Genomic DNA, 23,556 nt, shown 5'->3' with positions numbered 1-23,556 from the left:
CAACAACGAACCCAAAGTCTTTCTTGAACTACTGAATAATACAGCTGACCTGTTCATTCTTGTTGTGTATGGATATAGGTAGTAAAGCCCTCGCAAGGAAATGCAGGGGAGGTAATAAAGGAGCAGGATTCTTGTGTCTGCATAAAAGGGACGTTCAGTGGAGGAGCTCGTTTACTCGGGCTCCTCGTGCAGCAGCTGTAACGGGAACAGCAGTAGTGTGTTCACGGTTTTCTGCAGCAGGAAAGCTGGGGGTTTGTTACCAGGGAGAGTTCCTCACACCAGAGCACTCTGACCACGATGAATTTAGGTCTTGTCAGGGATATGCTTTCCTGTGTCACTCCTCCCTCCCACACCAACAGCAGCATTGTCCCAGGTTCTGTATTGGAGTGCACATTGATACAAAAAGCACCAGTAATACCATTTTTATTCGTGGATTTTTAATGTTTTTTTAAGTCGCTGGAACACGTGGCTTGTTTTGTTATCTCCAAGGCGGTGGAAAGGCAGCCAGCCCCTTCCTGTGCTCATTTGCATGGGCCTCTTTGCCTGGAAGAAATACCTGTTCTCTGGGACAGTGTGGCTTTGAAATAGGATACTGCCTGGAATCTTCGGGGTAACTTCTGACTTCAAAAGAGACACCACTGCAGCCGGGAGAGGAGGCATGCTGGAGTGATCCTTAAAAATAATGAGATGCGTTAAGGAGTTAGTGATGTTTCATAAAAAGTTAAGGATAAATGTAATCAGCTCCACTCTCCCACCATATCCCAGCATTTTTCTACCCTGCAGCCCTACAGAAAGGTCGTTTGGTGGAATTGTGGCAGCAAAGGCAAAATAATTTCTGTTTTCCTCTGCTTTACTATTGCTGAAGTAGGTGACACATGGTTGAACCATCAGTCCCCCTACTTGAAACGTCTTAAACTTTTGCTCATTCTGTAACAACTAAATAAAAGTTTCTGATTTTAAAAATTATACCTTTAATCTGTACAGAGGGTTCTGTGTCTAGAACTGCCCAGAGTGAAGTGAATGCAGAGTTCCTGTTCCTTCAGCTGTGGAGCTGTGTGGAGAGCAGCAGTGTCCAGGTGTTCACTTTCCATATCTTTTCCAACCCAAACAGAGCTGTTTGCTCCTCCTGTGATCAGAGGATGCTCGCTTGCACCTCTGGGCTCCTTCAGAGGCCTGGGCAATTCTCCTGTGTTCACAGGCTGAGCACTCAGCATTCAGAACTGCACCAGTGGCTTCAGGGCAGAGCTCACTGCGTTTGTTATCCACAACAGGCAATGAGAATTGTCTCTCATTAATTCACTGGTGAACAGCCCGCAGGATCCCAGAATCATTTAGGTTGGAAAAGACCTCTGAGACCATCAAGCCAAACCTTTGATCCACACTTTGTGAACCAGCCCAGAGCACTGAGTGCCACATCCAGTCATTCCTTGGGCACCTTCCAGTGCCTGACCACACTTCCCATGGAGAAATTCCTCCCGATGTCCAACCTGGACCTCCCCTGGTGCAGCTTGAGGCCATGTCCTCTGCTTGTGTCACTTGCTGCCTGGGAGAAGAGACCAAAGCCACCTGGCTGCAACCTCAAACTTATTCCTCAGGCCAGGAGAAGTCTCAGGATGAGAAGCTGGCCTTGGTGAGAGGGCTGCTCTCACTCAGGTGCACACCATCCCTGGGCTGGCTGTTGTGCCAGCCACAGCTGCAGCCCTGAACTGGCAGCACCAGCCCGTGTGGAGCTCGCCCACCAGGCCTCCCACGTCCTCCCTGCTCCAGCCAGTGCAGCTGGCACCTGGATGCCCTGTGCTTGTCCAGACACAGCTCTGCCTGTCACACCCAACCTGTTCTGAATCACACCACAGGCTTGTGCTCACAGGCAGAACTCGCTGCAGGTCCCGGGCTTTAAACATTTCAAAAATAAATATCCATGAGTAATTTTGCATAAATGAGTAGTGCCAGTTGGTTCATGAGGAAGACCTTTCTTCCCTAGGCAAGTCTAGGAAGTGTTTTAAAATAAACACATCCACCAGTTACCAGAAAACTCTGCTATAAACTGACAACTGTTTCTAAGAGGTTGTTGCCAGTTCTTGCATCTGGCCCCAGGATAATACAGGTTGCTTTTCTTTCATTCTCAAGACTACATGGCTTTCAGTTGGAAGCAAACAAGCATGAACTCAGCGTGGTCACAGCCTGCAATCCTCAGACTTCACCCTTCTGCTGGCCAGGGGCTTGGAGAACTTGATAAATTTATGACTCTTCCTCAGCATGTCTATCTTAAGGAATCTGATTTGGAGGCTTATTCTGCAAAGGTTTGATGATTCATCACTTGTGATAGACAAGGAGAAATATGAAATATGGCCCACATGTATTGCTGTAACTCCACTGACACTGGACATCTATCATCAACTACCAATGGTATTTACTCCTAAAGTATTTATATCCCATTATTGAATTCCTCACAGTCTTTAAGTGTATTTCTCTTCCCAACGACTTGATGAGGTCAGGAAGAACTGTCACAGTCAGGAAAGGGAACACAGAGGGTGTTCTGCTCTGGCCTGCAAGGAAGACTGACAAACTGAGCAGTTCCCCTCTCAAGCCATCGCCAGAACCCTGACCCAGTGCACTGCACTTCTTTCCATCTGCAGCCTGTTTGTTTGCTAATAAAAATTGATACCAAATGTCCCCCCTTGGAGACATCTCAGCTGGCAAAATACAGTATTCAATGTGCTGGTCTGCAGGCTGGAGCTGAATTCATTTGCTATCTTTGTGTTTTCTTACAAAGTGTTGCTCTTATTATCTGCACCACAACCTCCAACAACTGCTTTATGAATTCATCTGCAGTTGAGTTTATCCTTCAGAGCATCACACTTTATCTCAGGTCTTCATTTATATTCATCAGTGGGGACGGAAGTAAAATTTAGCTTTAATTCAAAGGCTAATTTAGGTTTCAGTATATGATTAACATTCCACAATTACTACCATCAAAGTCAAGCATACGCATAAGTCTCTGCAGGACTGGGGCCAAAACATTTTCAAGTATCCACTTATTCAATACATTTTATATAAAGAATTATTCTTATCTATTATTTATGCAAGGGCCTTAACTAGGTAAATCTTGACACAGCTAGGCCTCTCTCTCCATATAATTACTCCTCATCTTACTTTTCATCTGGTTTCTGCTCTACCTTGTTATCTAATTCCTTGGGTATGAGCACAGTTCACTAACTGTAAATACAATTTACTCTCAGGAGCAGCAGGAATATTCAGCAATCTCCAAACCTAAGTTTTCGGGCTAATGTGCAACAACTCCCAACAGGTAAGATCATCAACTGTATAATTTGGTAAAATGAACCATTAAAGAGTAATCAACACTAAATAATAAAAAGCTCTGCTAAATTATAAATTATTGCAACACATCCAGGAAAAATGCTTATTTTTCCATTCAATACCATCATTCAACAGCAAACCAAGTTTTGGAATCACCAAAACTTTAATACTATATTTCTGGCATGTAATATATACATAATTAAACAGTTAAAAAACATGTACAAGTGCAGTATGCATAATGCAAAGGCAGCCTTGCTGTGCATTGTGTCTATCAGGATGTTCACAGCACCAGTCATAACATTCGCTAGCAGGAAAAACAGTAATTGATTTTTGTTAATAGCACTAATCAGGCATAGCTGTGACGGCTTGTCCTGCCTTCCCAGCGGCACAGCCTCCTTTCCTTGCTTTTTCCTGGAATCAGGGGGCTGCACAACCTTCCAGGAGCAGGGCACGCTGGACCCCTTGACCAGCAGCTTTGTGAACACCAGGATGAGGTCAGTGAGCACAAAGGAGCCCAGCAGCAGCAGGCAGTGGGTGAGCACCCAGGTGCAGAAGGGCAGGTTGGCCACGCGGCGGGACACGGGCTCCGTGCACGCCTGGCACAGCTGCAGCAGCACCGACAGCACCAGCACGGCCAGGGCCAGCCCCCCGAGGGCTTCCAGCCAGCCCCTCACCGAGCTCCTGCTCTGCAGCAGCCACAGCCCCACCTGCACGCTCGCCAGGTAGATGGCCAGGTAGCCAAAGAGGGAGAAGAGCCCTTCCCGGTTGGCATTGAGGAAGCCGAGCCGGGAGCCCCTGCCGTCGCTCCCGTGCAGGATGAACATCTTCAGAGAGGTCGTGCTGAGGAGGAACTGGTAAAGCACAGCCACAGCTAGAGCCACAAGCCAAGCCTTATGTTTGGGGAATATGGCTAAAAGCAGAGAGGCTGCAAGTCTCACCATAGCCAAGGTAAAGAAGAAGTTCCAGTGCACGCCGTACTCCGAGGTGTGCTCGTGGTACTCGATGGATTTGACGCTCAGCAGCCGCCCAGCGCCAAGGGCAATCAGCGGCCACACCGAAAACACCTGCCTGGCCAGACTGGAGAACCTGGGCTGTGTCCTGTGAGGCTTCTGCCGAACCTCAGGGCAAACGAGAGCATTTCCAAAGATGAAGGCTCCCACCCCCAAATCCATGGCTCCGGTGCCGTAGGTCTCGGCCTTGGCGTATCGCCGGGGGTACTGCGGGAAATCCACGGCCAAAATGCTGATGGACGTCAGCACGTTGATGTAAACACGGAACACAGTTATTGCTGGAATGCACTCGGGGTCCAAGCGTGCCTTCTGGAATTCTTTTACAATTTGCCCAAAGGGCACTCTGGCCTCCCGTTTTGTCTGGCTGTATATTTTGGAAAATATTCCGGCACAGAAGGCAGCAAGGATAACTGGTATGAAAAAGATGATTGGAGACAAGACAGTGCAGGAGAACACGAGAGGAGACACCAGCACCAGGAAGTCCAGCAGCAGGCTGTACTTCCTTGAGCTTACAGGTTTTCCATGGTGCAGGTAGTACAGGATCAGGAGGAGCCCTCTGCAGAGCAGGCACAGTGGAAGCAGGGACAAACCTGCAGAAATTTCCAGCAAACTCGTTCCGTTCAGGTTGCTGACAAAGGCTTCTTTCAGCTGCTTTTGGGACATTCTTCTTCCTTCCTCTGAAAACACAATATGTGAACTTGAGGTAGCTTTGTAAAACGGGTCTCCGAACTCCTTAAAAATGAATCAGTTCATTAAAACATCATTGATTTCAGAAGTTACTGAGTTGCTTTCCAATTTAAAGAACACAGAGCAGCACTGGAGCTGGCCTGGGAAGCCAAGGACAGGCACAGGCTTGAGGAACCTCCAGCATTTTACATCCTGCTGAGTTCCAGCAAGAAGCTTCCTACATTTCTGAGAGAGATCTCTAAAACATCAAACACTCCACCGACTATTCACATGGTTAATAATCTTACTGCTCTGAAGAACATACTTTGCCATATCCTCTGTGGTCCAAATGGCACAGATACGTGTAACAACGTGATCCTACAGAACTTTGTGCTGTCTGGTCAGTACCACCAGCAGCTGCAGCCCCCAGGAGCCTTTTCACAGCAGGAGAACCCTGTGGGATGGAAAAAGCGTGAATTAATCAGGGGTTCTGCTCCGCGGCGGGGCGGAGCGGGCGCTTACCGGGAGCGGACGGCGCTGAGGGGCCGGAGCCGGCGGGGCCCGCGGCCGGGCCGGGCCGGGGCCGTGAGGGCGGGACGGGCGGCCGCGGGCGAAGCGGGGCCGGGGGAAAAGCCGGGCCCGGCTAAAGCGGGGCCGGGGTGGAGCCGGGCTCAGTAAAGCCGGGCCGCGTTCCCCGCCCGCACTTTCGCCGTTTCCGCAGCGCCCGAGCCCCTCCCCGGTTCCGCCTCCCCGGCCCGCCCGCCCCGCTCCGCTCCCGCTCCGGCCCCGCTGCCGCCCGCGGTAAGTCCCGAGCCCAGTCCCGAGCCCGCGCTGCCCTCCCGTCCTGGCCGCAGGCCCGGCCCGCCTCAGCCCCGGCACCGCGCGGCCCTCAGGGGGCACCGCGCCCGCCGCCCCCGAGCTGCCCCGGCCCGCCCGGGTCCCCGCATGTCCCCGGTGTGTCCTCTGTGTCCCCCGCGTGTCCTCCGTGTCCGCCGGGATCTGCCGGCACAAAAGGCTCTGCAGGGCTGGATCTGGCAGGGGTGTGGGGATGGGAGCGCGCCCCGGACTCCGAACTGACTCCAAGCGGTGTTTTCATGCCGGGTTAGGAAGGAAATTAGGGATGGAATAGGAATAACAATGGAAGAGGAAGAGGAACTGAATAGGAATGGAGTGGAAATAGAATAGAATAGAATTAGAGTATAATAGAACAAAGTTAGAATAGAATTAGAATGGAATAGAATAGGATTAGAATAGAAAAGGAATGGAAGTAATGGCAGCCTCAGCTGCAGGAAGGACAGAATTCCTCCTGGCGGTGTGACTGGAACCTCAGCGTTTATCACAGAAATTCAAAGGGCCTGACTCACCTTGGGTTGGCTCCCAGAGATTTTCAGAGGAAACGGGAAGGGGACAGCACAAACTTCTCCAAGTCACTCCCCTTCCCAAAGCTCTGACTTGTCTGGCACTGTCAGATCCTCAGATCTGCCCTGTTTCTCCAAACAGGAAGAATTTAACAAGTAGTTGCGGTTTCTTGCCAATAAAACTTGCTTTATTAATGAAAAGCAAAGCATTTTATTCCTGATGGAAGGGAAGATACACAATTCCTTCCAAAAAAGCTTTATTTGCAGGGCAGCAGCACATGACCATGGCTCTGGGTAGGATTTCCAGCTCCCATGTTACCTGTGCTCCACTGGGATCAGTAATTCTGTCTGAAGTCTTTGGGATTTGCTTGTGGAACCCACTGGAGAATAACATGCCCAGAGTTATTTTTATCTAAATTCCTTTTTTATTTTCTTTATTTAAGCATTCTCCAGTGTGATTTGAATGAAGTACCCTAAAGTAAAGGCCCTCTCCAGTGTTCCCATCCACAGGTCTGGACAAGATGCCAAAGCAGGTAAAAAGAAAAGCAGGAATTGTGTGTGCTAATTAAATGTTACTGCCAGGAGAGAATTCTTGGCTTATTTCCATGCAGTCAAGGTTAGGTAACTACTAATGAATATTCACCCCTGCTTCATGAATTGACTGGACCTATTTACTGTGGGTTTGAGCTGAATTAGGGACACCAGCAGTGATTTTTGTGGTGCCCTGGGCTCTAACAGGGCAGGTGTTGCAGGCAGCAAGCACATCCTAAGGGTGTTTGTTCAGGAAGCTGAATGGACACGAGAGGTGGGATTTATTGGCAAATATTCTTTTACTTTTGGCTGAGCAGGACAGCAGAACCAAGCCCTTCCTCAGGCCTTGCAGTCTCACAGTGGGTTTGACTTGCCTGGTGTGACACAGGGGCACGGGGAGAAAGGGGAGTGGGCAGGAACTCCTCAGTCCCTGCAGGGTTTCCTAATTGTGGTGTCTGTTCTCTGACAGCAGCAAGCTGCTTAATGCTCATTCAGAGGAGAATAACAGAAAGCACTTGGATGGCAGGGCTTTACTGCATTGCTAAGCTTTTTTTTTTTCCCTTACTGTGTAAAATTCTGTATCGCTGGAAATGAAGTATTTGTGCTGTCTGCAAAAGATAAAAATGCTCCTAAATGAGTAGCTTTTTTTTTTTTTTTTTTTTTTTAGGAACATGCTAAGTGGGGTTTGCAGTGCATTTCCCCTATATTAACGAGCTCAGCTCACACAGTGGGAATGCTGCTGACTAAATTTAGCATTTTCTGTATAAACAAGGTGATGCTATCCATGGGTTAGCTTGTGGTACAGGTGGAGAACTTTCTGTCAAAGAGAAGGAGGTAACAAGAGGAGTGTACAGAATGCAGAAATCAAGACTGGCATCTTTTCCATTCTACATTTTCTCTTCTAGCCTCTCCTTTCCCCAGCAATGGCAAACAGGTCCTGGAATCTCTCTTCTGGCTGGTTTTCCATTACATACAACAAGTGTGTCCTTCCAAATAATGTTTTCAAGGACATGGGAGCCCAGAGGCTGAGATTTGAATATTTTAAGTGATTCAAAGGGGACAAAACTTCAGCTAAGGCAGGGCAGCTCCTCTCCCAGCACCATTCCTGTGCCCTGGCTGTGATGTGTGCACTCTGCAGCTTTCACCCTGAGAAGGAGAGTGTCTGCTAGGAAAGCTGCATTTGTTTTAGCCTGCAGGGGCTCCCAGCTGTACCTGCAGCCAGCCCTTGCTGCCTCCCTGAGCCCAGGGCACTGCTTGGACTGAATGCATGACATGCAGGGGCTTAGAAAGGAGCCAGCTGCAAGAGCATGGGGTGTGTGTGTGTGTGCAGAGCTGCAGTGTGAGCCCAAGGCCACGTTCTCTGAGTGCCTTTGCTCACAGCCAGAACCCTTTTCTAACATCAGAGCAGGAGGAGTAGCTCTCACATCCCTGGGTCTGGCTCCTGCTGAGACTGAAATTCAGTGACATGGAAGCAGCAGAAGAGCTGGAGCAGGGGATGAGGTGAAAGTCCAGCTCTTCACCTTTCCCTGGTGCTGATCTGACATCCCCTCCAGGAAAATGGCCAAAGGGAAGATTCTCTCATCCAGAATGACCTCAGTGAAGCATTTGAAGAAGAAGTTAGAGCCTTCCTCGGTGATGAAGAGAAACTGCATCTTTTTGATGACCTCACCAAGGTGAACCCGGTGACAACCAGGACAGGTGAGCAGCCAGGGAGGGTCTGCTGAGGGATCCCTTGCCCTGCTGGCCACTGGCAGCTCCTGCTCTCACTGCTTTAACACCATCAGCACAGGAGTTGTGTATATTGCGCCTGCAGCATGTATACAGTCATGTGTATTGCACCTGCAGTCATGTGTATTGCACCTGCAGCACTCTCTTGGTCACCTCATTCTCTGTTAAACCTGATAGGTGACACGCCTGAGACTCTTGTTACCAACAGGCACAGCAAGGGTCAAACACACTTTGCTGACTGAAGGTGTTGCTTTTCAGTTCTGAAATGTCTTCAAGCAAGATACAGAGTCAACCTGTTCTATACAAATGCTGGCTGCAGCCTGGTGGCTTTAAATCCTTTCCAGCCTTTCTCCTGCCTCTACTCACCTGAGCTCATGAGGGAGTACCACGTTGCACTTTGTCCTCAGGTAACCCTTGTGTTTGAGATCACCATCCTTCTGCAGAGCCCAGGTGTCAAACTGCTCCAAATTTATCTGAGCAAAATACTCCCACAGGATAAACCCCATTTCTTGTGAAATATCAGTTCTGTTAAAAGAGCAGTGCTGTTTTCAGGTGAATGTGAGATGACCCTTGCTATCCATTGCTGTTGAGCTCTGTGGTTACTGTATTCTTAAATATGAATATTCTCTTTCACTGCCAGGATTTGAAACCTCACATCTTTGCGGTGGCTGAACAAACCTACAGGAATGTCCAAAAGCAGATGGACCCTGTGAACCAGTCCATCATTGTGAGTGGAGAAAGTGGTGCTGGGAAGGTGAGGAAATGTTCTTCTGTGACATTGCTCTCAAGTTTTGAGCTCTGCCAGTGATTTGTAGTGCAGAGTAGTGCAGTGAATGAGCAAAGATGAATTAAAACCCCTCTGACACAGCACGTAGCCAATCTGCCCAGCACGACTCTCTTGAAATGTGTGTGAAGCATTAAGTGATTGCTGCAGTTAAACACACTCTGCTTAATATAGCAGCTCTTCAGGTGACATCTGTCATTTCTGGAGGGCTGGCTTTGAATCATTCAGCAGGAATTGCACCTGAGTTCATGCCTCAGCCTGGTCTGTCAGGGAGTCAGCAAACTCTCTGTACAGACTTAGAGCAGGGGATTCAGCTCCTGCCCTGGCCCTCCTGTGATGGTCCATCCCTGCTAGGACAATGCTGAGGGTATTTTAAAGCCCAAGAACAAGATGCTTTGCTGAATGGCAATGACTCAAAATCCACTCCCATTCATTCCATCCCAAGGCAGTAGCTGTTCATTCTGGCTGAGCCTCCGGATGGTGACACCTCGATGGAGCACTCCCACTGCAGCAGCACTGAAATGTGTGTCTGTGGCACAGAGTTCCCACTGAACCAGAGCTCCAAACCTGACACAGTTCCTCTCTTTAGCCTCCCCTCCACCTGCACACTGTGTTTCCAGAAGGCAGCAGTGCTCCACTGCCCTAACTGATAACATGTTAAAGACTAAGAGCTACTGTCACACCTCTCCCTTGCAGACCTGGACCTCTCGCTGCCTTATGAAGTTCTATGCCTCTGTTGCTGCCTCAGTTATCTCCCCAGAAGGCAACGAAACTGTGGAAAGGATAGAGAAGAGAGTGCTGGATTCCAACCCTGTCATGGAGGCATTTGGTAAATGTGGCTTTTTTAACAACAAACTAAAGTAAATGGCCACTGTGGGAATTTCCTTAGCTTAAACTCGTGAGGGAACAATCTCTTGGTCCTCTCCTTACAAACAAACTCTTCAAACACTGGAGCTGTTTACAGAGCACCCTAAATACCTGTATGTGCTGCCTGGCAGAGTGGGACCACTCTGACTGTCTGTGTCTGCCACTGGCAATTTCACAGGGAACGCCTGCACCCTGCGGAACAACAACAGCAGCAGGTTTGGGAAATACATCCAGCTCCAGCTAGACAGGTAAGAATGACTGGGTTAAACCTTACCTCTTGTCTTGGACCTTTAAATCTTCATCATCTTGTTCCTTTAAAGATTATCTCTGAAATCTGCCATAGAATATTGTATGTCTTTAGAGCATATTTTGGTTTGCTGGCAGCTTAAACTGTTATTATTTTCCTTTTTGGGTTTTTTTTCTTCCCCTGCAAGCTTTCACCCTTAAGGTCTCTAAAAGAGAGCAATGGAAAAACAGAGATGTAGTGAAGAACTCTGAATAAAATAAGAACAAAACTGAAGGTGAACTGCAAAGCATTCACAGTCAGTTGGTCTCAGAACACACAACCCCTCTTGGATTCTGTGAAGAGGTTTTGTTGAAATCTTTGCTCTTTCTCCCTCTCTAGATTCCATCATCTGACTGGTGCTTCCATCCAGACTTTCCTTCTGGAGAAAACAAGAGTTGCCTATCAGGCTCCTAATGAAAGAAACTTCCATATTTTTTATCAGGTTTGCCTACAGTTAATTTTGCTGGGTATTTCTGACACACAGCAGGGGTGGAATCACCAGATTTAGCACAGTTGCAACTTTTAATAATTACCAGTTTCCCTGTCTCCCAGGCTTCCAAATTAAATCATCCTCCCAGTATGTTATTCTTCACTGTCTGGGAGCTGTAAACACCAAGAGCAGAATTCAATTTTTACCTTGTTTTCTGTCTCCAGATCACAAAAGGTGCTACTGCAGAGGAGAGGCTGGAGTGGAACCTTCCAGAAGGAGCTGAGTACCGCTGGCTGCCAAACTCTGAAAGAAACTTAGATGGTAAAGATTAGCTTCACTAACTAATTAATCAATCCATTAATAATGGCTGGAACTTTAAAGGGAGGCAGGCAGAAATACATCCTGGTCCATCCCTGCTCAGCCAGCAGCAGATGTTTTGCAAAGCCACCTGCATTAATGGGGCTCTTTCTAAGTTTCACTTGGCACTATTAAGTCTTAAAGCTTAAAATCAGTCACCTGGCTTAAACCAGCTGGTTCTGGCCTGGCAAATTTGCATTTTTGTGGCTTTGTTTAAAAACTCTCTTGTCATTGCACATGCTTCACTTGACAGAAAATGCAGTGGGTTGGTTCTGCAGTTGGTGTGTGGGATTTATCCAAACAGCTTCCCTGCTCTGCACTGACCATTCCAGCTGGATTGGATGTGCTGAGATGTTCTGCTTGCCCCTGTTTGTGTGCTTGGCTTTTTCAAGAGCACTGTTTGGCTTTTCAGAGGACTGCTTCGAGGTGACCAGAGGGGCAATGTTCCACCTGGGCATCGGCCGTGCCACGCAGAGCAATATTTTCAAGGTCAGCCACCCAGCAGGGACAGCAGGAGGCTGCTGAGGGTGTTGGGAATGTGTTCCCAGGGTGGGATTGCTGCTGGGATAAATCCCTGTCACTGGGCAGAGCTGCTGCTCCTCCCTGGAGAGCCCTCAGCCCCACGTCAGGCTGCACAGCCAAAGGTTGGAGCTGAGCTACAAGCGTGCACCCCTGAGTTTCAGTTTGCCTTCAGGAACTGCAGCATTAGGGAAGCACACGGAGCTTTGGGGTCTGTTTGCTGCCTTCTGTGCAGGAATGTGCAGGAGCTGGCCTGTCCCAGGCTAAAGGAAGCTCAGGGGAGCCTGCCTTGGGGGGAGCTGTCCTGAAAAACTCCCTGATTGCATTGCAGGTGTTATCAGGCCTTCTGCACCTCGGGAATGTTCAGTTCTGCAATCCACTGGATGAATCTCAGCCTTGTGAGCTGGAAGACAAAACCAAAGGTGAGGCAACAACCACGCCATGCTCCAGAGCCTTGTTAGTTCAGTGCAGATGCCCAAGGGAAAGGATTAGAGAAAGGAAAGAATGCAGAGAATTCTTTCCTTTATTTAGTTAGTTAATTTAGATTTACTTACTATATTTATTTCATTATTAACATTTCTTAAAGTTTATTAAATCTACCAAATTTTCACTTGAGTAATTTTAACTATTATTACTTTTCATTATTAATTCCTTTTAACTACTGATAAGTCTAATGACTTTATTAATACCTTAATTTTGAAAATTAATAAATTTGTTTAAACTGTATTGAATTTATTGCATTTTAAATTATTAAACCAAATTTGTTTAATTTAAATTAAATTAATTTCTTCATTTAATTCAGAAAGAATTCCTTATTAAAGAAAATAATTTTAACAATAATTCTCCTGCTGATAGGAGACATCAAAGCCGTGAGCAACCCAAAATTTAGGTGTGTTTGTGAACAAACAAAAAGCTAATGCTCCCCTGCCTGAGAGATAATATCCTTCCCTGCCAGGTCAGGGCAACTGCAGCACTAGGCAGTGATTTCAGGAGGATTATTGGCAGAACTGTGGCTCTTGTTTGTAATCTTACTCTGCCATCCCAGGGCTGGCAGAAATCTGACCCAGAGGGAGAGCAGAGCTTTTCACAGGAAAGCTTGGAAGTTTTCATGATAAAGACCAACAAATCTGTTAAATTGCAGCAGAAGTAGAGGTTGTTCTGCCTGTCTTCAGGAGGCTTGTGGATCTGGATTTCCTTCAGACATAAAACTGCCCTGAATAGTGAAGGTTCCTGCTACAATTTCACATGCTCTGAACTCAAACTACTTAATTTTCAAATAATTTTGAGTGCAGCTCAGCGGAGGAAGATCTTAAATGCTTTGTCAGCAAATACTCATTCTTCCACCCTTCCTTTCTATCCCCAAATCCCTGCTTTTTCCTGGTCATGACTGTTGGATTTGTCTGTTGGGAGTTTGAGGTCCCTGCTCAAAAAAGGTGAAAAGGGAACAAAGACACACCTAGAGAGAAAATCAACTTCAGTGTGGCAAACTTCAGCTTTTTCTGGTATTCATTTTTAAGAGAGGACCCAGAATTCTAGGGGCACTCTGCATCCAAATTAAGAGTCTGGTTTTGCAAAACTTAATCCCAAGTTTGGGTAGAAAGATCCAAAATCCACATTTAATTTGGGGAGCTGATGGAAGTGGCATTTTCCCACACAATCTCTAGACCTTCCTTACCTTCAGAGGTATGAACACACCAGGTAACCTTGCACTGTTTGTTCTCCTGAACAAGAGTTTGTGAAGACCACGGGGGAGCTGCTCCAGATTCCCATTGAGGAACTCCTGGAATCTTTAAGGATTCGAACAATCACTGCTGGAAAACAGCAGCAGGTGTTCAAGAAGCCATGCTCCAGAGCTGAGTGTGAGACCAGGAGGGACTGCCTGGCCAAAGTCATCTATGCCAGGTAAGGATGGCCTCACCCAGGTGACCTTTGGGAGGGAATGGGGAGGCCAGAGGGATTTACTTGCTGCTGCTTTGTGGCAGCACATCAGAAATTCCTCTTCCTTCCAAGTGACACTGATGGAAGCAGCAGTAAAAGAAACAATTCTGATTACTGCAAGCAAGCAGCTTCCAGCTAATCCCACTGTTGCTGTCTGCAGGTTGTTTGAGTGGCTGGTTTTGGTCATAAATGAAAACATCTACACAGATCCCTCAGTGTGGACCAGCTTCATAGGTATGGATTTCCCACCCTGCTTTAACTCAGGGGCCAGCAGCCCTCCAGGCTGCTCCTCAACTAAAGCTCCCTGTCCTCCCACATTGCTTCCAGGTTTGTTGGATGTTTATGGGTTTGAAGCCTTCCCTGAGAACAACTTGGAGCAGCTCTGCATTAATTATGCCAATGAGAAACTGCAGCAGCACTTCGTAGCTCACTACCTGAAGGCACAGCAGGTAATGCCCCAAACTGAAAATCAAATCTTCAAAATCTGGTTTCAAACAGCATCTTTTTGTCACTTTAATTGCATTGCTGTGCCCATGGTCAGATGGATCCCTCAGTCAGTAATGTCACAGAAAGCAGTGGGAGGGAGCAGTGCCTTGGCAAAGAGGGGAGTGTGGGGCAGGTGGAAGGACACAGCTTTGTCTCCTGGGGACTGGAAATCTGTTCCCAGCCCCACTGGATCTCTGCCTGTCACACTGCTTGCTTCTCCTCAAAGAGCTGAACACTTGAGACTAAATTCTTGGGGTAAGTGCAGCCTGAATTGAGATTCTCTTGGAAGTTTCTGTTTGCAGCCATGAAGCATGAAGTCCTTAAAGAGTGGAGCTTCCAGGCTGAGCTTGCTGTGAAGGCAGAGCCCACCAGGCCCCTGGCACCCACACCTGAGCACGTGGGACCTGTGGAGCACAGCACCCTGTGCCCAGCCATGGGGCACAGCTCCCTGAGCCCTGCCATGCTGGTGCCTTTAAAACAAGCCCCAGTGTGCTCCAGCTGTTATCCTTGAGTAAGGAGGGACACAAATGCTGTTGTTTCACAGCAGAGAAGGTTTTTTGCACTGTGCAGTCCCTCGCTGGTCACACACTGCTAATTCCAGCTCTCATCTGAGTGCCCTGCAAGGTGCAGAGTCCCTGCCAGGGCTGCTGCTCTGCCCCTCCCCACTGCAGATCCATTACCAAAATGCTCTTTGCCATTAACTGGAATCAGGGAAATTATTTTCTTTATGGCAGCAGCGTGCTGGCACCTCCTGCCTCACAGCAGGCTTTTGTCAATTTATTCAGGAGTTAAGTACTACTTTGACTGCCATTTGTGCTTTGCTATTGCCAGGCTGCTTTCCCTGCCTGCCCTGGTCAGCATGCCAGGGGTTAATGGTCAGGGAAGATGGAAAGCAAGTCCAGGCACACAATTGCTTTGCTTGAAATGGCTCCGTGACCTCTGTTTATAGCACCCCTCCCACTCACTGCCTGCCCTCTTACCTCTGGATCTGGCTGTCCCCCAAACCACTTAAATGCCATTAGTGGCTGTGCTGAGCAAGCTTTTGGCAGGAGGCTTTTCAAATAACTGCCCAGAGCTTGAGCTTGTTAAACACTGCTGACAGTTTGTCCTGTAATTCAGCATAAATATTGTACCAATTATTCCAACCAGTATCCCCCTGCACTTCCTTTCAGATCAGGCTTTGCTTTAAATGGAGCTCAGGCAGTAAAGCCTGGCACACAAAGGTTGGGCTGGGGCTGTGTCCCATTCCAAGGAAGGAGTTCTGCTTGTTCCTTGTCCTTCAGGGAAAATCTCAGCACAGCCAGGAGAGGCTTTGTGTGACTGTGGCCTTTGTTTGCTCTCTAAAGCAGCCTTGCAGCTCACTCTGATAAATCCAGGGGGTTCCCAAATCCTCAGATAAATTGTTCCAGCAGGTTCTGATCCACACCCAAAAGCTACCTGGGGTAGGATATCCTCATGTGGGTTGTTTTTTCTCAAGCCTGGTGTTGACCTGGAGCTGAGCTGGGATTAACTCCTCAAACAGGACCTGGATCAGCTGCCCAAGGCACAGAGCTCTGAGCTCTGGTGCCCTCTGCTGCAGAATAACCCCTTCCCTCTTCCTTCAGGAAGAATATGCAGCTGAGGGCCTGCAGTGGTCATTCATAAACTACCAGGACAACCAGAACTGCCTTGACCTGATAGAGGGAAATCCTCTCAGCATTTTTTCCTTGCTGAATGAGGTAAGTGTGATCCAAACCCTTCACTTTTGGGCCCAGGTTCCTGCCTTTGTCCCACACCACCAAAGAAAACACAAAGAGTAAATGAATAGAAAACCTGTCAGCTATAAAATTTCTGCAGGGTTCAGTTTCACAGAATCATGCCACTGCTTCCTCCTGTTCTGAGCTGTCTTTTTCCCTGTGATCCTGGATGTTCTGATTCAAATATGAAGCCTCAATTACTTCTTTTCCCCTCTTCCTCCCCAATATTTCAGGCCTTGCATATTCAAAGCAGCTCTAAAGGTAAAATTGCTACAATTTGACTGTTAAATGTTGTAGCTTTTAGAGTCAGTTCTTTGGGCCAAACAAGGGATGCTGCAGTTGTGTGTCCTTTGCAGGAGTGTCGCCTGAACAGAGCCTCCAACACTGACCTGTTCCAGACCAGGATTGAGAAAGCCTTGTCCAGCAATCAGTGCTTAAGTCGAGATAAGTTCAGTAAGAAGCCCAACTTTATCATTTCACATTATGCTGGCAAAGTCTGCTATCAGCTGGCAGCAATGGTGGAGAAAAACAAGGTAGGTGTTTGCAGAAAGAGCTGTTTAAAAAAATCTGAAAAGGATCCTACAGACCTAAAGTGGTTTAAACAAATACATTCAGTGCTGGGTACTGGACATACCTTGCTGCAAATGAATCCTTCAGGCCATGTGAAACTGGGTGATGTCCTTGGTGTGATCCTCTGAACCCCCACTGGCACAAGCAGATGCTTTGTTACACCTTGGAGCTGGGGTTGAAGTGAACCATCACCAAATCAGGGCTTCTTCCATTCCTGGGGGATCCAGAATTGTTAATGGCATTTTTATAACTGCAAATACAGCACTTAATTCCCAAAACAATTCTGATAAATTTAGGAGAAACAAGAGCTGGGCTTAACTGCTGAAAGTGCTCAAAGTACTCAAATTTTGGCCATCAGGGAATAAGTGAAATGTGAAATAATCTGCAGAGAGCAGGGTCCCTTCTCAGCTCTGACATCCCCAGCAATTATGGCAAGTGCTGTTATTTATTTAGCAATAAAACTCCATCTCTTAATTCAAAGGAATATTTGTAATGCCTGCTGCAGTTTGTTCTTCAGGGATTAAACCACCCTGAGAGCTGGAGCTCACTTGGGCTGTGTAACAAGAGCAGTGATGGGAGCAGTTGTACATTTGCCTGGATTTGCTGAATGTTCAGCCAAACATTGTTTTCTGTTCCTAAAGCTGACTGTGAATGAATGCACATCATCAGATTTGAAACTGCAGCTGTGGTCACATCAAATCTGGCATCAGAAATACTGTTCTATCTCTAGATGTGCAATTCTTAGTTATTGTCAGAGGTGCAGGTACTGACAGGTCCAGGTACTGACAGGTCATGTCTGTTTGCAGGATGCTGTTCCACCAGAGCTGATCCACGTTTTGCAGAACTCAAAGGATCCTTTGCTTCAAAAATTATTTCCTGTGACAGAAAAGAACCAAAATAGCACCAAAACCCAGAACAGAGCAGCTGTTGTTACAGTGGTGTCCAAGTTCAAGGTACATCCTATTCAGGTTTCTGCTGTAATTTTGGAAACTTTCTGGATTTACCATGAACAGTTTGATGAAATGCATCCACAGAGTGGATATTGTGCTCAGGCTGTCCTGCAGAGGTGCTCTAACACTGAGTCTGTAAAGCCATCCCTGCCCAGAGCAGCTTCCTGGGGTGGATGGGAGATCCCTGAGGAGGAGGAGCCCTGCTGAGCCCTGTGTTTGTTCCTGCAGAGCTCCCTGGAGCACCTGATGGAGATTTTGAGCAGAACCACCCCCCATTACATCCGCTGCATCAAGCCCAACGCTGACTGCAAGGCCATGACTTTCAGGAGAGAAGAGGTAACTGTCCAGAGCCTTTCCCCAGGGCTTTGCACTGGCTGGCTTAGGACCCTGAGTCTCTTGCACAGCACATTTTGGAACAGCTCTTTCTCCTCTGAGATGAGCACCCTTCCAGAGTCACTGAGGTGCTTGTCCAAACCAGCTCCCAAGCACAGCAGCTCTTCCAGCTGCACCTTGTTTGTGGCTGGGGTGATGTGGGGTGCTGCCCTCCCAGCCCTTCCAACTGCAGCCCTGGGCACACAGACACCTTCAAAACAAAGCTGTGCTCACTCCTGCACTCCAGGAAGCTGAGAAGCTTTGGGAGCAGAGCAGCAGATGCTAAAGCTGTAACTAGAGAACCTCATCTGATGGGCAATGAGGCTTTAAACACCCATGGAATCTGCTGAGCCTGGAAATACCACCACTGAGCCTGGAAATACCACCACTGAGCCTGGAAATACCACCACTGGCTTTCCACACCCTGCTGGCTGGGGATGCCCAGGACAGGGCACACAAGGAGCAGCTTCCACAAAAGGCAGCTTTGCCTAAACCATCTCAATTTCTGCCTCAGGTTCTCAGCCAGCTCCAGGCCTGTGGAATAGTGGAAGCCATCACCATCAGTGCAGCAGGTTTCCCTGTCAGGTAAGTCCAGCCTCTTCAGCATTTCTAATCCATTTCTATAGCAATTAGTGGCATTTAGTTATTCAGAAGAGCTTATAAAGCAGGAAACCCAAATATTTTGCACCATTAGCATATCCAAGCACAATTCCTGCCCTGGCTTTGCTACTGTTGCTGGGAAATCTGAATTTCTTCACAAGTTCTGTACTTTCTGGCCTGTCTGACCATTCAGGCATCACTCTGTTTGCATCCCAAGCACTGGATCCACAAAGCCATTCAGGAATTTTCCCTCCTCAGAGGATGAGTTATTTACCATTCAGCAAAAAGGATCAGTTATTTACAGTAATGGCTCTTGCCTGGAATTCACATTTTGTCTCTCAGGATCCCTTTCCAAAGTTTCACTGAGCGCTATGAGCTGCTGAGGAAATCCTGGGGCTCCAGCAAAAAAAGAGTGTGGGATAAAAGCAACTCTCATCCTGCTGAGAAAAAAGGTAAGTTTCTTCAGGTAATCCCTCTGCCATCAAGTAAAATTGTCACTGCAGCCATTTGGCCTCACACAGATCAGGTAATGACTGTATTCACCACTATCCTCAAAATATTTCTTTAACCTATCACCAACCTCTGTTTCTAATTTGCTTAACACTTAAAATCTTACCCCTCACTGCTGGTTTTCTGTGCTCCTCCTGGGTGGAACAATCAGTTTCAGAGGTGTCTGGGGTTCCCCTCACCCAGTAGAATTTGATTTAGAGTTGATTCTTTAGTAGACTTGAAAGCCACTTACCTTTTGCTTTATTTTCCTTCTCCTTCCTTTCTCTCCCCCTCCTGTTTCCTTGATGAATCACTGACCTTCCAGCTTACCTGGACTCTGCTGCTTCTTCCACCTTTTGCAAACTTCTCTTTTTCTAAGCAAGAGTGAGGATGGACTTTACCAAACACAATCCAGCCCACAGGTAATGCCTTTGCTGTGAGCTGCTGAAAGGAGGAGCTCATCAGGTGGTTACATTTAATATTAAACGTTATTGCAGCTCCTTTCTGTGCCCCAAATGATTCCCCTCTTCAGCCACTGGGTCAGTTCAAGGAGCAGCAGCTGTGGGAAGCAGGACCAGCCTGTTCAGATGAGTAAAACTGGTGGAAATCTGTTCACCCTGTGGAAATGGGGTGAAGTAAGGAAGTGCAGGCTGGAAAATTACTTACACAGTGGATCTTTCCCCCTCAATTACAAACCCATTAACTGCAAAGCCTCTTTGTGATGGGTTTTTAGTCCTTTTTATCTTGAGGGGGTAATAAGCTGCAAACAAAGCAAAACAATTGCCCAAACACAGGGATAAGCTTTTGGTTCCCTTATCAGCCCAGCCCCGTGAACACCATCAGAGCCACCAGATGTCTTCCTGTAAGCAAGAATTGCTTCTGTTTGTTTTCAGGACCTTAAAATGCTCTCATCTCCTTAGAAATATTTATAGCAGAAAAGCAAACAGTATCCAGGATGGAATGATGCAAAACCCATCCAGCCCTGTGCACGCAGGAGCTCCTGCAACAATCTCTTGTTCCAGGTCTGAATTAAATCTGTCTCTATTTCCAAAGAGATTCATCTGGCTGACCTGTTTGTAATGTAAAAAATCGTGCACTGTGTCCCAGAAATGGCTTTAATAACCTGTAATTGCTGCCATAAATTCCTGCTCAGTCCAGGACCCCGTAGCTGCTCCCAGTGCCCTGTGACAGCTGTGCAATTGTGTAGAATTTGCTTCCCCTTCCTGCACTTTTCAGTACATTAAGGCTACAATTCCCTGCCTTTTGTTCTTTGCTCCCACAGCTTTGAGGTTTGAGTATTTAATGTGATTTTCTTAGCACTGAGCTGCTCAGTCTGTTCTTAATGGCATTGCTGCTGCTTTCTCCTGCTTCCATGTGGGATGCTTGGAATGGGAGAACACCTGAGCCTCCCTGGATCTGCCCCAAATGACAGTTTTACCTGTGGAGAGCAGAGGTGATGACAGATGAGAAGGCAGCACCCAGCCACAGCCCAGTTTAAACACCCCACACTGGTTTGCTGCTTGCTGGCACCTGCTGCAATCTGTGCTCTCCCATTTTAGCCTTAAACACAGCAGCATCAAATGCTCTCAGCCATCCCCTCTTGCTGCAGGTGCTTCCCCTCCAAGTGGCCAAGAAATCTCAGTGCAAAGACAACATCCTGGCCCCATTTCCAAATTTTATGGTGCCTTCTCCTCAATGTTTCACTTCCAGGTCAGACTCCAGCCATGGGTGATGACAAAGCACCACGTGCTGCTGTTCTGGAGATCCTCCAGGATGCTCTCAGGGGACAAAGCCCTGCTCAGGCAGCAGGGAATGGAGCAGGAATCCCCTCAGTCTTCTGTGGCAAAACCAAAGTGTTCCTGGCCAATTCCCTGGTAAGTGCTGTTCCTTGGCTGATGCCTCTGGAGTGCTCCTGCCTCAGGGCCATTCTGGCACAGAGAGAGGCAAAACTCCTGCCAAGCCAGTGGGACCAGAACTGGGCATTTTCCATCCAATTATTAAACTCCATCAAGCACCCATCAGAATCCAGCTCTGCAAAGCACTTTGTGTAATGGCCTCTGTGTTGGACAAGGAGCTGCCCTTGGGTCAGAATTCCAGTAAAGATGGCAGCTTTCCTCAGCTCCACACAACAGATTTGGCTGGGGAAGAGAGGAAGGAGTCAAAGGCACTTCTGCCAAGCTTGCTGCCTTGAAGCAGCCCCTTCAGTGGAGCTGGGTATGAACCTGCTGCTGCTGGGACTCTGGGAGGCTCCACTTTCCTCCCCAAGAACTTCCATTTTCATTTCCATGTTACCTCACAAACGAAGTGAGGACACTTCCAAGCCTCATGCAGCAGTCACAGGACACTGGAATGAGGCTGTGGTCCCCTGGCAAACACCAGGAGGCTGTAAAAGAGGGAAGAGCTGTGAGCACAATTCCTAACTCCAGGCTCCTGTTCCCCACTGCAGCTAGAGCTCCTGGAAGCCAGGAGAGCAGAGGTGTTAAATGAGAAGGCATTTTGCATCCAGTGCTGCTGGAGAAGATTTAAAGAGAAGAAAACAGCAAAGGAGAAACGCTCTGCAACTCTCATCCAAGCAGGTGACTTGTGGGGTGGGGCTGAAATAACAGAGCAAGGGACATTGCCAGCCACTCTGGGGGATTACAGTGGCACAGGTGGCTAAGTGCCATCTCCCAGTGTGTGCAGGGGCTGCTGAGATTCTGTGCACTCAGGTTTCTCTCATCCCATCCCCAGCTATTCGTTCCTGGCTGGCCAAGAGTCGCTTCCAGAGGCTGCGCAGGGCTGCCCGTGCCATCCAGCGGGGCTGGAGGAGGTGGAAGGTGAGTCTGGGGGACAGGACAGCACTGAAAGGAGCCTGAGGCTTCTTGGGGTCTGAGAAACAGTAATAACTCTGAGAACTACAAACCCAGTGCTCCAGAAAACTCTTCTCCAGCTGAAGAGCGGATGCCAGTCCTGTAGAGCTGCTTCTGGCTCATCCTGCGGAATAAACTCATTCCTTACCTGCCTGGAAACTGGGGGGTGCTGTCCTTCCATACTCCCCCTTTACAGACTCAGCTCTGCAGTCCTGAGTAGTGCCCAGGACATCTGAGAACGTGGCTGTTGCTGTTGTTGTGTCTTTCAGGCAAAAGCGGCCGCGCTGGCAGCAGCGGAGCTGGACGAGGGGGAAGGAGAGGAGCTGCCAGCCCCTGGAGCTGCCCTGGCCAAAGCTCCCTGCTCTCTGGGCACAGGGTGGCCCCTGCAGGCAGCTGTGCAGTTCTGGCCCCTGGGGCTGGTGCTGGCTGCAGCCCCTGGCAGTGCCACGGGGCCACGGCGGGCACTGGTGCTGCTGGGCTGCCTCAGGGGGCTGCAGGAGGGCCCCAAGGGACACCTGGGCTGTGGCATCACCTCCATCAGAGCCCTCCCACAGGTACCCACCCCTCCCTCCTGTCTGCAGCTTGGGAACAGGCTGGGGTAGCATCTCCCACTGGCTGGCACTGCCTTCTCTCAGAAACTGCACTTAGAAATCACCCTCGGGTCTGGGGGGGAACATTTTTGTGTTTGCATCGAGTTCTGTGTGCAGGAACTGCCACAGCTGCAGCAGACGGTGCCAGGGCCAGTGCTGGGCACTCCAACCTCCAGAGGCTGAGCTGATCTCAGTCCAGTTCAGTGCTGGCATTTCTCTAGTGACCATTTCTCTTCAGTCCGTTTGTGGGGACTCCTCTGGAGGAGTTCCTCTGTCTGTGGTTCATGCACTCCAGAGCTAAATGTGAGTAACAAAATCAGCTGCACATCTGGCTGAACTCTTCTCCTCTTGTCCCTGCAGGGCCCTGTCAGGTTCCACTGCAGGAGGTCCCCCCTGCACTTTGCCAACGTCAGCCCCCACACAGAGGCGTTTTCCATCACGGGACTCAACCAGATCCTGCTGGACAGACAGGAACTCCTGCCCACATAGCTTGGCCTCCAGGGGGGCTCTCTGCAAGCTGCTGCTTCCAAATCACTCAGTGTCCACTTCTGCTGCTACCTCAGAGCTTCCACAGCGCTGCCTTGTACGTACAACGTGAGGGAGAGGGACACACCTCCTAATGCACATTATAATAACCTTGTAATAACATTAAATTACATTTACTGGGGGGGGGGGCAGCTCCTGCTCCCCCCCACCTTACAGGAAATAGCAACACTATGGGAACAAATCAATTCCAACAGATCAGGTGCTTGAAGCAATGAATACTTGAACTGAACTGCCTGCAGCAGGCAGAGTGAGCAAAATAATGCCAATAAATATTCCTGATTCCTGCAACCATCCTGACTGAGCACGAGTGTCCCCAGGGGGGTGAGGAGCAGCCAGCTGCAGCACCAGGGCAGATGTCTCAGGGAAAAGCAAGGCTGGGCTCTTGCTTTTATCTACAGAACCAAAATCTGTGAGCTCTCACAGCTGCCAGGTGTGTGCAGAGCTCCCCAGACAGCACCACCCTGCCCAGGGGTGCTCTGAACCCTCCCTTCGTTGCTCATGGATCTTGAAAATGTTCAGCTGCTCTGTGTATGTCATTTAAAATAAACTGCTCAATGCCTTCTCAAGGTGTCTGAC

The 23,556-nt window shown here is 48.4% G+C and overlaps 2 protein-coding genes and 1 long non-coding RNA gene across 6 annotated transcripts; 1 reads left to right on the top strand and 2 right to left on the bottom strand.

The window, feature by feature from the left end:
* Positions 1 to 420: 420 nt before the first annotated feature.
* Positions 421 to 5,676, bottom strand: PIGW (phosphatidylinositol glycan anchor biosynthesis class W). Of its 4 annotated transcripts, none has more exons than XM_059865641.1 (4): positions 5,517 to 5,676; positions 4,919 to 5,005; positions 970 to 4,738; positions 421 to 672 (listed from the first exon to the last, which is right to left on the bottom strand). In XM_059865641.1, exons 2-3 carry the CDS (start codon positions 4,989 to 4,991, stop codon positions 3,471 to 3,473), a joined length of 1,341 nt encoding a protein of 446 aa, XP_059721624.1. In that variant the 5' UTR covers positions 4,992 to 5,005; positions 5,517 to 5,676; the 3' UTR covers positions 421 to 672; positions 970 to 3,470. The 4 variants fall into 4 exon arrangements, with proteins under 4 accessions (XP_059721624.1, XP_059721623.1, XP_059721622.1 ...); XM_059865640.1 differs by lacking the exon at positions 5,517 to 5,676 and adding an exon at positions 5,320 to 5,510; XM_059865639.1 differs by having other exon boundaries at positions 970 to 5,005; positions 5,517 to 5,674.
* Positions 5,677 to 5,744: 68 nt separating this feature from the next.
* On the top strand, positions 5,745 to 23,546 carry MYO19 (myosin XIX). Its single transcript, XM_059865636.1, has 25 exons — positions 5,745 to 5,795; positions 6,796 to 6,885; positions 8,437 to 8,581; positions 8,870 to 9,018; positions 9,252 to 9,365; positions 10,092 to 10,224; positions 10,441 to 10,510; positions 10,888 to 10,990; positions 11,203 to 11,299; positions 11,748 to 11,824; positions 12,186 to 12,276; positions 13,585 to 13,756; positions 13,953 to 14,026; positions 14,120 to 14,241; positions 15,883 to 15,996; positions 16,371 to 16,547; positions 17,391 to 17,537; positions 17,763 to 17,870; positions 18,421 to 18,491; positions 18,849 to 18,958; positions 20,706 to 20,869; positions 21,442 to 21,571; positions 21,726 to 21,811; positions 22,114 to 22,398; positions 22,795 to 23,546. The coding sequence occupies exons 2-25, from the start codon at positions 6,874 to 6,876 to the stop codon at positions 22,921 to 22,923; spliced, it is 2,880 nt and encodes a 959-aa protein (XP_059721619.1). The 5' UTR covers positions 5,745 to 5,795; positions 6,796 to 6,873; the 3' UTR covers positions 22,924 to 23,546.
* On the bottom strand, positions 10,569 to 11,321 carry LOC132337261 (uncharacterized). Its single transcript, XR_009489119.1, has 2 exons — positions 11,185 to 11,321; positions 10,569 to 10,714 (listed from the first exon to the last, which is right to left on the bottom strand). It is a non-coding gene; the product is annotated as an uncharacterized LOC132337261 (long non-coding RNA).
* Positions 23,547 to 23,556: the final 10 nt, after the last annotated feature.

This window comes from Haemorhous mexicanus, chromosome 22 (assembly GCF_027477595.1).
Source record: "Haemorhous mexicanus isolate bHaeMex1 chromosome 22, bHaeMex1.pri, whole genome shotgun sequence".
Taxonomy (NCBI): Eukaryota; Metazoa; Chordata; class Aves; order Passeriformes; family Fringillidae; genus Haemorhous; species Haemorhous mexicanus.
The sequence above is the reverse complement of the archived record's forward strand: the minus strand, read 5'-3'. Positions and strand labels throughout refer to the sequence as shown.